The sequence below is a fragment of the Melanerpes formicivorus genome, unplaced genomic scaffold (assembly GCF_026170545.1).
Source record: "Melanerpes formicivorus ecotype bairdi unplaced genomic scaffold, bMelFor1.0.p_v2 SCAF_35, whole genome shotgun sequence".
Taxonomy (NCBI): domain Eukaryota; kingdom Metazoa; phylum Chordata; class Aves; order Piciformes; family Picidae; genus Melanerpes; species Melanerpes formicivorus.
This window is the reverse complement of record NW_027142387.1, coordinates 6,820,044-6,833,929: the sequence shown is the minus strand read 5'-3', so window position 1 is coordinate 6,833,929 and position 13,886 is coordinate 6,820,044. Positions and strand designations below refer to the sequence as shown.

The following is a 13,886-nucleotide window of genomic DNA, read 5'->3' as shown; positions in this document are numbered from 1 at the left end:
TGCCGTTTTTACACAGAGTTACATTAGAGCTCAGTGCTGAAATCTTTGCTTGTTAAAATCTGTTTATGTCTGTGTTTCACAGGCAATGGGGAAAGAGAAAGAAAAGCAAAGTACTTACAACAGGACCTTCCTTGCCAGCAGGGCCTGGGCTTCCAGGCTGACCTGGGAGACCCTGAGAAAGCAAAGGTTTTGTGTTTTCAAAAGGAAACCAACTCACCCAACAATTAACCAACAGATTTTGTCTACATGCACACATACACACACAGAGAGGTGCCAAGTCATCAACATACACTGTGGAAGCAGTTTTAAGTTTAAATCTAAATCACTGAAGTTTAAATTGGTGGTGTGTGCTCTCTTGCCAGTTGACAATTAAAGCAGGCACCTGTTTTGCTCAGATCAACTAATTTAGGCTCTGCTTTAGCATAGCATGTGCTTAAATGTCTGCAGATGCCTAACAGTTCATGTGTGCATTGAAGACTCTTATTCTTCCTACCCCACAAAGTCTGAGTAGATTAAAAAGGACAAAAGACAATGACATGGACATCATCTGGCTGTTCTCAGTGAAATTGTTTGCAAAAATCAAATGGAAATAATTGAGATCAGCCATCTCCCACCATTTTAGTAGGGGCTGCTGTTCTTTAACTACAAGAGGAGGCACACACTTCAGCTATAACCTTAATCATCGCATTCTGTAACTCATCACAAGCAGAACCCCCTCTCAGAAGTCAAGGCAGTATCCAGCACAAGGGGACACTGCTCCGTGACAAGGCAATCAAGTGCTACCACTGCCAAAGAAAAGGGCAATCAAATGTTACCAGTGACAAAAGAAAGTAATTCCAATAAATATTTTGATGCTTCTTAATTATTTCCTCATGGATGTTATTTTTCAGTAGAACAGCGGAAGTGCCCACACCATGGTTAGCACAGGCTGAGATTTTGCACTTGGATTTCTGAGTAATTTTGCCCCTGAACTGTCTAAGTAGTTTTCTTTTTTTGCCCAGTTCCAACTTAACACCAGAGTTCAAACTTACTCTTGGACCCATAAGACCAGGCTCACCGGGACGGCCACCATCACCATTAGGACCCTTAACACCAACAGGACCACTAGCACCACGGTTACCAGCAGGTCCCTACCAAAATAAATACATACAATCAGGCAAAAGTAGCAAAAAGCATCACTCATCTGTATATATAATAGAAAAGTGACAAGAAATGATGACCCAGACAAAGTCTTACCATGACACCAGCTCTGCCGTCAGCTCCAGGGAGACCACGAGATCCAGGCACACCCTGCAAGTGAACACAAAACAAATCAGGAGAAGGAAAGGAGGAAATCTGCTCCTGTAAGGTATGGAGTGCTTGCTAAATTTCAGCTTTCCAAACAGGTCTGCTGAATTTGAGCTAAGTGCAGCTCTATGCACATTCATCTCTGTGTAAATGTGCATTGAGAGAGAAACCTCTCACACTTCCTTTAGATTTCTTTAAGTTCTGATCTGCTTGCATCACAACATTCTCATGTTCATTGTAACCTAACAGTGGCTCTAGCCAGCAGCTAGGATCCCACAACCTGGCCCACACTGTGTCACCTTCACTGTTTCTACTTCTGGAACATGAAAAGCAAACCTACTCTTAGACCAGCAGGGCCTGGGGGACCAGCAGAGCCGGGTTCACCATTGCTGCCTCTCTTGCCTTCCTCACCACTAGGACCAGGAGGGCCAGGGGGTCCAGCAGCACCCTAGTTGAGGCAATAAAGAAGAAATCAGATGCAGTGTTGCAGATACTATCAGGCTTCTTGATTGAAAAACCCTTCACACGTTGCCATACTTACAGGCTCACCCTTGTTACCACTTTCTCCCTTGGCACCAGCAGGACCTGGTTCACCCTAGAGTCCAAAACAAAAAAGATCATAAATTAGGTACTATTCCAAAATCTCTTTTCTACTTAAACAGGGTTTTTTATGTATCAAACCCTTTTTTCATCATGCAATTTGGGTTAATAGGCACAGAAACATGTTAAACATGCTTATAAGTGACAGTAACTGAACTATGACACATTCAGGGCTGGTTCCTCTACTGAGGACTCCAATTAAGGGCCTAGCTGTGAGGTTGCTGCCACATCTCTCTTGATACTATCAAGATGAATAGAGACAAAAGAGTGCAAAGTGAACCTCTTCAGTGTCTGAAGCAAGCAGTGAGACACAAATTAACCACAACGTTTAATTATAGTGGAGCAAGAAATAAATATCTGCATTAAACACAAAAATATATCCAGAGAGATCTGTAGACACTGTGTCCAAGTTTCAATTGAAGATATGCAGTCTCATAACTTACAACAAGTCCTCTAGCACCACTAGGACCAGCAGGGCCAGGAGGACCAGGAATACCACGGGGACCAGGCAGACCAGGAGCACCAGCAACACCAGGAAGACCCTGTCCAACAGAGGGGGGAAAAAAGGTATGATGAGCCCATTACCTTTTCTGTTGCATTAATTGAATTGGGTGGGTTTTAGAGCAGAAAAAATGTAAACATGGTTGTACTTACAGCTGCACCCTTAGCTCCAGGGAGACCATTAGCACCAGGGTTGCCCTATCAAGAAAGAGAACAATAGCAGTTAATTCAGAGTCTCAGGTGCACCCATCCAACAACAGAGAAAATCTGGCAAGTTACTCACTGGAGGGCCAACAGGACCACTAGACCCAGGAAGTCCAATCTCTCCTCTTGGACCAGCAGGACCACTAGGACCAACATTACCAGCAGGTCCAATTTCACCCTGTTTGGGAGAAGGACAGAGCCCTCAATCAGTGTACACAGTGAGAGGGCAATCCCAAATAGTCATAGTTCACCCTGGACATGTAGACAGTCTTCTCTTGAAACTACATGCTGAGAACACACTCACATCTACATCAGAAAAGACTTCACGGCTTCAAGAAGTCTTGCATTTTGACAGGAATAGGCAGGATGGGAATCTCAATTTTTGCTTGTCTTCCCTCAGTTAACAGTAAGAGGTCTAGCAGCAATACTTAGATTTTCTTCTAAAGGGGGATTAAGGTGAGAGTTTTGTCTGTTGTGACAGAGTTTGTGTACTTCCATTAAGGGTGAAACACTGTCACACCACACCTCTGTATGCATCTCTCAGCTGTGAAATCTGTAAATGCAGTGCATGGGCCCCAAATGCTCTGTCCTTCTTTGGAAGGACAAAAGTAGAATAAAAAATAATGAGACTCTGCCCTAGATAATAATGCTGAGATCTGAACAATCAACTCAGTTGATTGAATCATCTCAGTTATACTCTGCAAGAACTAAATGGCACTGCCCTAAACGTGGAATGTTTAAATGCAACTTTCTCCATAATTACAATGGAGACATTACATCAAGGAAATCTTGAAATTACATCAAGAACTTGGCTTGGAAGGAGCCAGATACTTAAATGCAGCTCCTTGGTCCTCCACTACTTCTGTAAATTGATGTAAACTGATTATTTGTCATGATCTGTGTCTCCCTTCGAAGGTGTACACAACTGCACCACATAGGAAGCAGCAAGAAGAAAACAGAGGTTGTGTGTCTTCCTGAACCTGCACAGCATCAGCCTTCAGTTGTGCAGTATCTGCTGTTATTTTAAATTAGCTTATCTAACATCCTCCAAATACTGTAGGAATTCATCCTCATCTTGACTGCTAAAAAATAATTTCTCTTTCAGAGAGGGCTTTTTTCTTCTGCCTAGCAATACTTGTTACTGTATTTTGTTTTCACTATCAAATGTACCAGCAGAAACAGATGGCCATACCTTTGCACCAGGAGCACCTGGGAAGCCTGGAGGACCAGCAGCACCAATAGGGCCCTAGGAAATGAAAGAGAAGCAGTTGTGTAAGGGGGACTCACAGGTGACATAAGAATTTTGCTTGCTGAAGTAAAGAGATTTAAAACAACGCACATTTACTGAGACACTCTTGCACATGACCATCTCACATGACCAGCTGCCTTTTAGAACTCTGAACTGACAGATCTGTCTCACTATAAAGAGTTAAGAGTGAGGACAGCACCGAGAAACATTTGCAGTGCAGATGAAGTGTGAATTAAGCAACAATTTTGTAAAACCTTGCCTTGAGGCCAAACACCTGAGAAAGAATCAACAGAGGATAGACAGAGGCAGACATCTGCAATGCAGGATGTCTGGCTGTGAAGTCCCACAATGAATTAATGGAGCTGTGCATCCTGCACATGCAGCTCTCAGGTGGCTGCTTCCAACACCTCTACTGTGCAGAGGTAACTGTGCAACCTTTCACACCAGTGGTCCTTCTGTACAACTGGTCACACACAGCAGCCCTGTGTTGATGACAGCATTTTTCCTTCATCAGACAAGGGAAGAGGGCTGGTAAGATCTCTCATGTTTTACAAGCCAGTACTTGGCACAACTTACATTAAAGTCAGTAAGAATGCACCAAAAATTGGATTATATTGAAGAGCAGCTGAGGGCAGGAGTTGATTCCAACATGTGAATGCACTCCTAATCTTGATTCATATTCAGAATGTGCCTTCTGAGGCAGTGAATATGTGCAGCCCCAGTGACTTCTCATTCAGTTGGGTAGTTTTTATGTCACTGGCAATGGCATGTCAGCTTAAGAAGCCCTTCTGTCTGTGAGATTTGTAATGACAATGGGTTTATGAAGCTTGCTGAGGTACAGTACCCAGACACCACAAGAGAAGATGCACTGATGGATTCATAGCCTTTGTTACTCTTTAATGAAATAGCCAATTTATTCCTGGCTGTTGGGGGTCGATACCTGCTTTTTTTGTGTGCACTAACATATTTCAATGATAAATATTTGTTATGAAACTGCCTCACAAATCCAAGGGAATAAAATGGGTCAGCTGGCAAAGAGGAATTGGATGCCAGCATTCTATAACCTCCTGTAATAAACAGAGTACCTGAAATTCTCACTGATTTTGCATTAAGTAAAGCAAAAAAACTAACCACCCTTTAAGATATGAATGAAAAGGTAAACTTCCAGACTGCCTATTGCAATGACCTTTTTGTTTTGAATTGCCAGTGGCAAGAATAAAACATTACTTCTGCTTTAGTTTTGAAAACAAGAGTGTTAATGAGTGCTGTGCAGATGTTTGCAGCATCATTACCTAAGTATGTGTAAAATAACTTTAGCCTGCCATAGACACTGGGACCCATGTTTTGCTACAGTCCTTCATAGTAACACCTCTACAATCAGCAGCTCCAGGATAGTTTTCATATAGTAGAATCATAGTATGGTTTGGGTTGGAAGGGACCTCAGTGATCACTGAGATACACCTCCTACCAGCCCAACTTGCTCAAAGCCCCAGCCAACCTGCCTTCGAACACTGTCAGGCTTGGAACCTCCACAATTGCTCTGGGCAACCTGTTTCAGTACCTCACCAACCTCATGGGGCAGAATTTCTTCCTAATGTCTCATCTCAAGCAGCTTCCTTCAGCTTGAAGCTATGACCCCTTGTGCTACCCTACATAACTTCATAAAAAGCCTCTCTCCAGCTATAGAGTTGCTGAAATGTTTTGGTTCTACTACAAAGTCCAACATCAGTTCTTAGCTGTCAGGTCTCTAATTGCCTACAATTCAAATGTCTGAGCAGATGTATTTTTCAATACCCCCTATAGCAGAACTGCAGCAAAATTCCCACCTATGCAAACATCCTATTCTGTTCAAGCATGACAGATGTTTCCAGTGACAAGGAATATTAAAATGAACTTTAGCATATTTAACATAACCAGGTATGGCTTCATCATTGACTCTAGTTTTGAAGGGAGGAAGAAAAAACTGTCCTGTGCTATGCCTGAAATTTTTTTACAGCTTTTAAACTGAAACAAATGAGGTTTGCTGAAATTAGTATGTGTTATGGCAACACCAAGTCCTTTCAAATGGACAAATCTACACTGGATCAGCATGTAGCAGAAGAGCTTTTACCAGTCAGATCAGGACAAGAGGACATAGTCTGAAGCTGTGCCAGGGGAAGCTTAGGCTCAAGGTGAGGAGAAAGTTCTTCACAGAGAGAGTCATTAGCCATTGGAACGGGCTGCCTAGGGAGGTGGTAGAGTCACCATCCCTGGAGGTGTTCAAGAGGGGACTGGATGGGGCACTTGGTGCCATGGTTTAGTTATGAGGTCTGTGGTGACAGGTTGGACTTGATGATCTTTGAGGTCTCTTCCAACCTTGGTGATTCTGTGATCTTGCTGACCTTTCCCACTAGCTCACATAACTCAGGTATTAATAGTGAATGAAAAAGGTTGGCTCCTGTTAGACAGGACAATGTTGCAGGTGCAAAGCTGTGTCCTGAAGATTATATAATAGTTTGGGATGCCTATAATTAGTCATCTTGCAACAAGGGCATGGTATGTATCTGTTAAAAGATGTAAATATTCTTTGGTTTGGGGATGAGAACAGTTCTGTCAGAAATGTGAATTCATCAAGTGTTTCTCTATGAACTCACCAGAGCAAATGAGAATCTTTGGCTCCTTTGATATAGCTCTGTTACATATAAATCCTGAGGCTCTCAGGATATTGCCTGAAATCTTTTTGTGATGGTCTGATAATCAACAGTTGCATTAAAAATGTAACTCCTTGGAAGCCCAAAACATCCTTTATTAACAGAAAGAGGGACACAAGCCTAATGGGTTCCATATTGTCAAAGATAAAGACTGAAACTTACAGCAGGTCCAGTGGGGCCAGCGCTGCCATCACTTCCACGAGCTCCCTGTGAAGAGAGAACAAAACAGAGTTTGAAAAGAGGGTCAAAGATCAGAGAAAGCCACAGTAGGTGGCTGGTCATGATGACAAAGAGGGAGATAGGAAACCACTTACAGCTGGTCCAGGGGCGCCTACTCTTCCTCTCTCACCAGGGAGACCACGAGCACCCTGAAAGAAAAATTAATTTAACTCATTTCTATCTATGCACTGAATAAAGATACATACATTTTTTTTTCTCTTTTACTAAGTCTCTATAGGAAGTGTTTTGCAGTCAGGCAATCCTGCTTTAAATGTTCACATACTATTACATCAAAGTGTCTTGTTAGCTGGAGTATCACTGATGACAAAAAAAAGCACCAAAATGGTGGCTGAATCATATCTATCAGATCAACATTTTCCACAGCAGCAACAAGTACTTACAGGTTGTCCTGGGGTACCATTCTCACCAGGGGCACCAGGTTCTCCCTGTGAAAAAGAAAGATTGCAGGCTGCAGCTACTTAAAGGATGCTTTGGACAGACAGCACATCATCATCAAGAGGCAGTTGAATAACTGCTGGATTTTACCATCTCTCCTCTGTAGCACTTGCACCACAATACACAAGACCAGGAACATCAAGTCCTAAGGTCTCTGCATATACTGAAACCCAGCCAGTGGAAATCCTCTTAGAGGAGGAAGGCCACAGCTTTCTTTGCCCATCTCAGCTTTCTTTATCCCCTTTATTCTGATGTTTACTCTGTAGCACACACCTAACAGCTAAGTTCTGGATAGTCAACTATCAATTCAAATCAGTCATAGAATTATAGAATGGTTTGGGTTGTAAGGGACCTTAAAGATTCTCTAGTTCCAACCCCCTTGCATGAAAAAACATCAGCAGCTGTTTCTTAAGCTAGAGCAGAAGAGGAATGATGCTTTCTCTTGCCTTAGGTTAAGGTGACAAAGTTCCAGTCAGCTGGCTGGAAAGAAGGATCTTCCTCAGGTATTTAACTTGAGACCAATAATACTGAGATGTGAGCCATTAGAACATGACCCCTTGCCCTTTAATAGTAATTTTTCTACAGCAGTTGGTCTATACTGCTCTACAGTGATGAGTCCTTGTCCTAGAGCACCTGTATCTGGAACATATTTGAATGCACCTTGTTTTAAATGCTGCACACAGCACAAATTTTTGCCTTTGCTATTACTTTTACAGTTATATTGGAAAACAAGCATCAAAGTCAGTCACAGTCAGATTAGCACTCTCACTAATAACTCTTCTTTCCTTTACTGAATTGCTTTATCTGCTTTTAAACTCCAGTGACTGGACAGTTTGCTACCTCTAACTTTTTCTGAAGCTTAACAACTTGCAGTGATATTGGAGAATGCCATGTTACAGTTAGTAACTCCATAAGCAAGGAATGGTAAGCTCTGAGAAACAAGCAAGAGGCAGAATTAGTGTTTGAGCTTTCTTCGTTGCATTAGAAGTTCTTAAATACAAATCTCCTGTGAATAAGCCACCAGGCAGTACATTTCCTAAAAGCCAGTAGTGCAGGAGAGTTAAGAACACTGCTATTAGGCACTGAGATTCAATGGGAGAAGAAACAACTGAAGAAGAGTTTGCTAGAGATGTTTCTAGACCATAGTTTAAAGGATTTATTAACGATAGTGTTCAAATGTCAACTAATCTGAAGAGAAAAGACTACAAATACCAAATAACCTTAAGGCAGAAGATCTCTCCATCTATCCAGTTGTTTAGCAGAAGCTTGACACTGGAGCATGTGTCTCATGCAGCACAGTTTTGTAGCAAAGTGAAGTGTTTTCATTTTAGTGTGCTTTAAAAAAAACAAACAACAAAATGCCACGCACAAACCATAGAAAAGCAGAGGTAGCAAAATAAGCCTTAAGTGCTGCTGGATCAACCATCAGGAACTCAGTTCTGCAGCCCTTACTCATGGAAAGTACTAACTTGACTGAGGGCTGAAGAATATGGCCCCAAGAATGATTTCTTATGTTAAGGTGTAGGCATGTCCTATGTGGATCCACTGACTTCTAGATTACTGCAGCTGAGCAATGTTTAATGACAACATGGAAGATTGATTGGAGGGGAGTTCATGTGCCTTTTCCTGGGAAGAGCTACAAAAGCTTCCTAAATGTTCAGCTTTCATCTTTACCTTGGTGCCAGGAGTACCAGGTTGTCCTTTTTGACCATCCAGACCATTGTGTCCCTATATTGAGTGGAAAAAGAAATATTAATGGCTATACACAAATCCTTAGTCTTGCAAGGTAAAGCTTTTGTTGCATACTAAATGATTTCCTAATATAATCTTAAGATTAAGAACAAAAATTTATATCAGAATATCAAAAACTTCAAAGAGGTTCACGGACTCCAAACTTTGAGGGGATTTCTAGGGGTTTTCAGTATGCTGAGGTAACTGTTCAGGGGAAAAAAAAAGTAGGTATAGACTCACCCTAATTCCCTTAAAGCCAGGCAGACCAGGAGTTCCAGGGAAACCACGAGCACCCTAAAAACACAGAATGCATGAATGTCCCTCATACTATACTGCAGCTAAAAAGAAAAGTAGTTAAGTCTTTCAATAAAATTAATTAGTAGATTTGGGCTGTGACTATTCAAGTGAGGAACACAGTTCCTTCCCTAACCTCCAAGGACCAGACTTGTTTGAAGCCTAAGAGTAATCAATCTGCTTTTCCAGTTGTGAAGTTCAGAAATGTCATGCATTAACATGTGATAGCACAGCAGGCTTGGCTTCCTGTGCTAGAGGTATCTATCCCTGTGTAACTCCTCACTCTGTCACTTCTGTTCCTACTTACCCTGTCTTCACTGGGGGCAGGGGAACACACAAACCAAAAAAGAAATAATTATCATGATATCCCTGAATTGAATTTGCATTAATCTTACAGGGAATATTACTAGAGGGTTAATGTGGTGCAATGCAAAAATGTTGTTAGGTTTCACTGATAAGACAGTTGGTTTGTATTATCTACATACCTGAGGGCCAGCAACACCCCTCTCACCAGGTCTTCCAGGTTTGCCAGGGTGACCCTAAAAAATGCAGTACAAAGGTACTGAGAAGAAAGCTCATTTGATAAAACATAAAGGATCAAAAAAAGGTAAAGGCATTGGTAAAGCTTCTCTTTTTCAACAAATAGAGAGCTGGTTAGCTTTCAAGTGCCCTTCTCCCTGTACTCAGAAAGCTAAACAGTGAATTTGGAGAGGTTTTGAAGTGACCCATTTTTCTGTACATTTCCAACATGCAGCATCTCCTCTACTGTAAAATTATTATTTCAGATGTTTATTCTACCCCATATTACAAAGCAATGAAAAAAGGATGGCAAATAGAATGCTTAGCTTAACAATAACCTACTGTTGGAATTGAATCACAGCCCCAAAAGAGATGAGAGACATTTAATATCCACTTACATCTTCACCAGCCTTTCCAGGAGGACCAGGGGGACCACGAGGACCCTGAGGACCCTGTTAAAAAGAGATTGAGGATTACTTGAAGTATCAATCTTCAGGTAAGTCTTCTGACTTGAGTTGGGGCAGGGCTGGAGTCTAACTGACTTTGCACATTGTGATTCCAATCCAAAGGAGTCAATCTGAGTGGTCAGCTCTGATTCTGTAACAGAATCAAGCAGGAATATCCAATTCAAATATTCCAGGATGTGCATATGGACAGGAGAAACAGACCTAAGCACTAATTTGGTGTCCTGTTTCTAATGCTAACAGTGTCTGTATGTGAAGCCTCTACTTACTGTTTGACCAGGTTCACCAGGCTCACCAGGAAGACCTTGAAAACCAGGAGGACCCTAGAAAAGGGAGATTTTTGTTAGAGTGTGAACAAGCCATTTTGGGCTTGTCAATGTTAATTAGTCAGCAGGAGAGATGAGACTGTACTTACAGGGGGTCCAGATGCTCCGGGTGGGCCTCTGGGTCCCATTAAACCCTAGGGGAGCAAAATCACAGAAATCACCATGATATAAAGGCCATCTATAACATCAATTACTGGTATGACTAACATTTTGGTAAGCATTATGGTTTCCAGTGTGCAATGTCCAAATCAAGTTAGGCTAACTGAAGAGATCTGCATGAATTTCCATGGGCAGTCTGAGTGCAAACCAGACCTTCTAATGCTAAAGAACCAGCACAGAATCCATTGATGTGATTATGGTTGGGAGCCATGGGATTAGGCTTCTTAATCTACTCTTGTTAGCAAGCGTGTTGTTCTATTTTTCTATCTGCCCTCTCCCTTCCTGTGCAAGGACTCCCAGGATTTAAAGACAAAGGTGGCAACAACATATTAAGAAAGGTTGTATTTTTGGGACCTCTCAATTTCATCATGATTTTCAAGAGATGATGGGGAAAAAAATATCAGTAGAGCAGTAAAAAGGAAAACAAAGGTATAGAAACAACAATATCAGCATGAACTGAGAGACATATAGTTGTGGAAAGCAAGCAAGCATATTGCATATTAATCTATTTCAAATAATGATCAACTTCTATTTAAGTCTCTCATTGTTTTCCATTTTTTATTAAATGCCCTTCATTTCACCTCCGAAGTCATTAGTATGTTCTCCTTAACTGCATTAGGAATTTACCCACATGTTGGGGAAAAAAGGTGAAAAATCACTTTTAAAGAGGAAATTTCATTGTATTTTATTAACAGATGTCTTAATCTTAGAATGGTTTGGGTTGGAAGGAACCTTAAAGATCATCTAGTCCCAACTCCCCTACCACGGGCAGGGACACCTTCCACTAGACCAGCTTGCTCGAGGTCTTAAGGCTGACTAAGCAAGCAAACAATTGGAAAATGAAATTTAATTGATTCTTCTAGTGTCCAAATGAATGTTTTAGGAGATGTTTCCAGAGAAATGATGATGTAATTGGTTTTAAAACTTTCTTGCAAACTCTCGTAGATTCTCATTACAAGATTAAAATCATGTGCCAGCTTTTCAGTGGCTTTCCCCTAGGATCAAATACCTTTCATTAAGGGGAATAAATGCATATTAAATACAGGCATTTACTTATGGAAGCTAAAACAATCCTGTGGCTATAAAATATGCAGTAATTCTAGACACAGTAACTGCTTCTGGCCAGTCTGAATCATACATGCTGCATAAGCCCTGTGAATATCTTCACAAATTATATTCCATAATTGGTTTTCCCTCCTTTTCTGTCTTCCCTATCTCTCACATTTTCTTCATGAAACTTGGAATTTCCTCATAGGAGGTAGATTTTACTGCTTTGGCTGACAGATGAACCCTAAATGACTCAAAAATTGGAATGGAGAAATAATGACACCCTAGATAAATCCTCATTTACATTTTCTCATTTGTTGTCAGATACTAAGGACAGAGTTTGATTAAAGATATGCCTGTTTTCCCACATTTAGTATCTAAAGGGATGCCAAAAGTATTTTCAAGACTTCATTTAACATTACACTCTTTTCAGGAAAGGAAACAAGCGCTTGACCCAGAATTGTCCTGCGCAGCCTTCATCCTGCTGCTCACTCATCGGATGCATTGCCTGTGACGTCATTCTGTGCAGTGAATTTAACTCATGCTCTGCTATGTACAATGAAAGTATCTGCTAGCATCAGAAGTTAGAATTTCATATGGAGAGGCACTGCCTCATAATGGTCCTTAATGGTTACTTAAAGGTTCCTTAAATGTCCATTTGGACACAGTATACAGTAACCAATAATTCCTCCTCAGAACAGGCTTGTAGGAGCAAGCACTAAGGGTTAATTGTTGAGAACCAAATGTGGTGGCGAATTTCCTGTAAGATCTGTGCAGTTCCAGGAAATCCATAGGAGAAAAATGGTTACTAACTGGAGCTGAGATACTGAGTTACTTTCTAGACCTAGGTTTGCTTTAGAAGGCAGCTTTACAACCAATCTTACTTCTAAACCACCATCTTCTGTCTCAATATGGATAAAGTAATACTATACCAAAGTACAGGTGGCATCTGACATTAGGAGATTCACTGATTCATAGAAGTGTGGTCAACAGAGAATTAAAGCACAAGACCCAGCAGTGTTACATTCAAGTTAAATACAGTCCCAAGATTTTATTGCAAGTCCCAAGACTGTATTTCAAACACTTCACATTGTCCTACATCAAAGGAGCAGCTGGCAATGAAAACACTTATTTTAGCTCTGTGCTTGGTGTTGATCAGATGGATTAGACTCAAAGGAAAGTACTAAACACTTGATCTATGCAAGTTATCAAGTGCTAAATCATATACCTACCATAGGTCCTGGGCCTATATCAGCTGCTTTAGATGGATCATACTGAGCAGCGAAGACCTGTAAGTGAAAAGAAGTTTGAAATTAAAGGAAGCCTGAAATTAAAACACTACAAATTTTACTTCAAAAAGTATTGATAATTAGCATTCTGCATACATCATCTGACTTGCTGCATACCTAAAACTCAGTAAATATGGCCCTGTTACCTATACATTTCTATTCACTTGTTTACAGAAGGATTTGATTTTACTAGGCAGTCCCTTTCACATAACAGCCTCAAACATATCTACACAGTAGCAAAAGGGAGACATTGCAATAGTGTAAATTGGAAATTAAGAATGTAAAGTAAGTGCTCATTTAAAATTGAAAACTTTCTTTAAACCTTTAAATCATTCTGCCTCATTTCCAGTGAGGGAAGCTATGCATATTTTTTGACTCAATTACTTAAGTAAAATTCATCTACCAGCCCTTACTATCAGTTGAGTTGGGCCTTTCAGCTTCAAAAAGATCCGAGGAGCATGCAAGCGCCAGAAACACTGCACTGGATTTTTGATCTTTTATCAGTACATCCAGTTTCATAGAGTACATTTTCCATCTTCACTAAAATGGGAAAAAAAAATTCTATACAACACAACTGAAACTCCTTTTCTTGCATGTTTTATTAGCACATTAAAAAAACCCAACAACTAATTAATGAATGCAGTTTGGGATTTGCTAATGGGAAAATAATTTTTTGCTGTTGATATTGAAAGCAAAAAGAGTTCTTCCACACAGGAGGAGTTACTAAACTTGATCAGTAAGACACTGTCTATGTATGCAGGCTCTCTGTGCAAGCTTATGTCAAGCAAAGAGTTAAAGGCAGCATTCTGCACGGAGGACTGATGGATACTTCTGCAGAGACTGTTCACTTA

The 13,886-nt window shown here is 40.8% G+C and overlaps 1 protein-coding gene across 1 annotated transcript in view; it reads right to left on the bottom strand.

Moving 5' to 3' along the window:
* COL1A2 (collagen type I alpha 2 chain) overlaps positions 1-13,886 on the bottom strand; it is a 40,532-nt gene that overhangs the window by 20,833 nt on the left and 5,813 nt on the right. The window contains exons 6-24 of the mRNA XM_068157031.1: positions 12,979-13,035; positions 10,630-10,674; positions 10,484-10,537; positions 10,149-10,202; positions 9,717-9,770; positions 9,178-9,231; positions 8,881-8,934; positions 7,152-7,196; positions 6,846-6,899; positions 6,694-6,738; positions 3,785-3,838; positions 2,672-2,770; positions 2,542-2,586; positions 2,331-2,429; positions 1,829-1,882; positions 1,628-1,735; positions 1,237-1,290; positions 1,032-1,130; positions 119-172 (exon numbers count right to left, since the gene is read on the bottom strand). Coding sequence (XP_068013132.1) covers positions 119-172; positions 1,032-1,130; positions 1,237-1,290; positions 1,628-1,735; positions 1,829-1,882; positions 2,331-2,429; positions 2,542-2,586; positions 2,672-2,770; positions 3,785-3,838; positions 6,694-6,738; positions 6,846-6,899; positions 7,152-7,196; positions 8,881-8,934; positions 9,178-9,231; positions 9,717-9,770; positions 10,149-10,202; positions 10,484-10,537; positions 10,630-10,674; positions 12,979-13,035 — 1,182 coding nt within the window. The remainder of the gene's footprint in view (positions 1-118; positions 173-1,031; positions 1,131-1,236; positions 1,291-1,627; positions 1,736-1,828; positions 1,883-2,330; positions 2,430-2,541; positions 2,587-2,671; positions 2,771-3,784; positions 3,839-6,693; positions 6,739-6,845; positions 6,900-7,151; positions 7,197-8,880; positions 8,935-9,177; positions 9,232-9,716; positions 9,771-10,148; positions 10,203-10,483; positions 10,538-10,629; positions 10,675-12,978; positions 13,036-13,886) is intronic.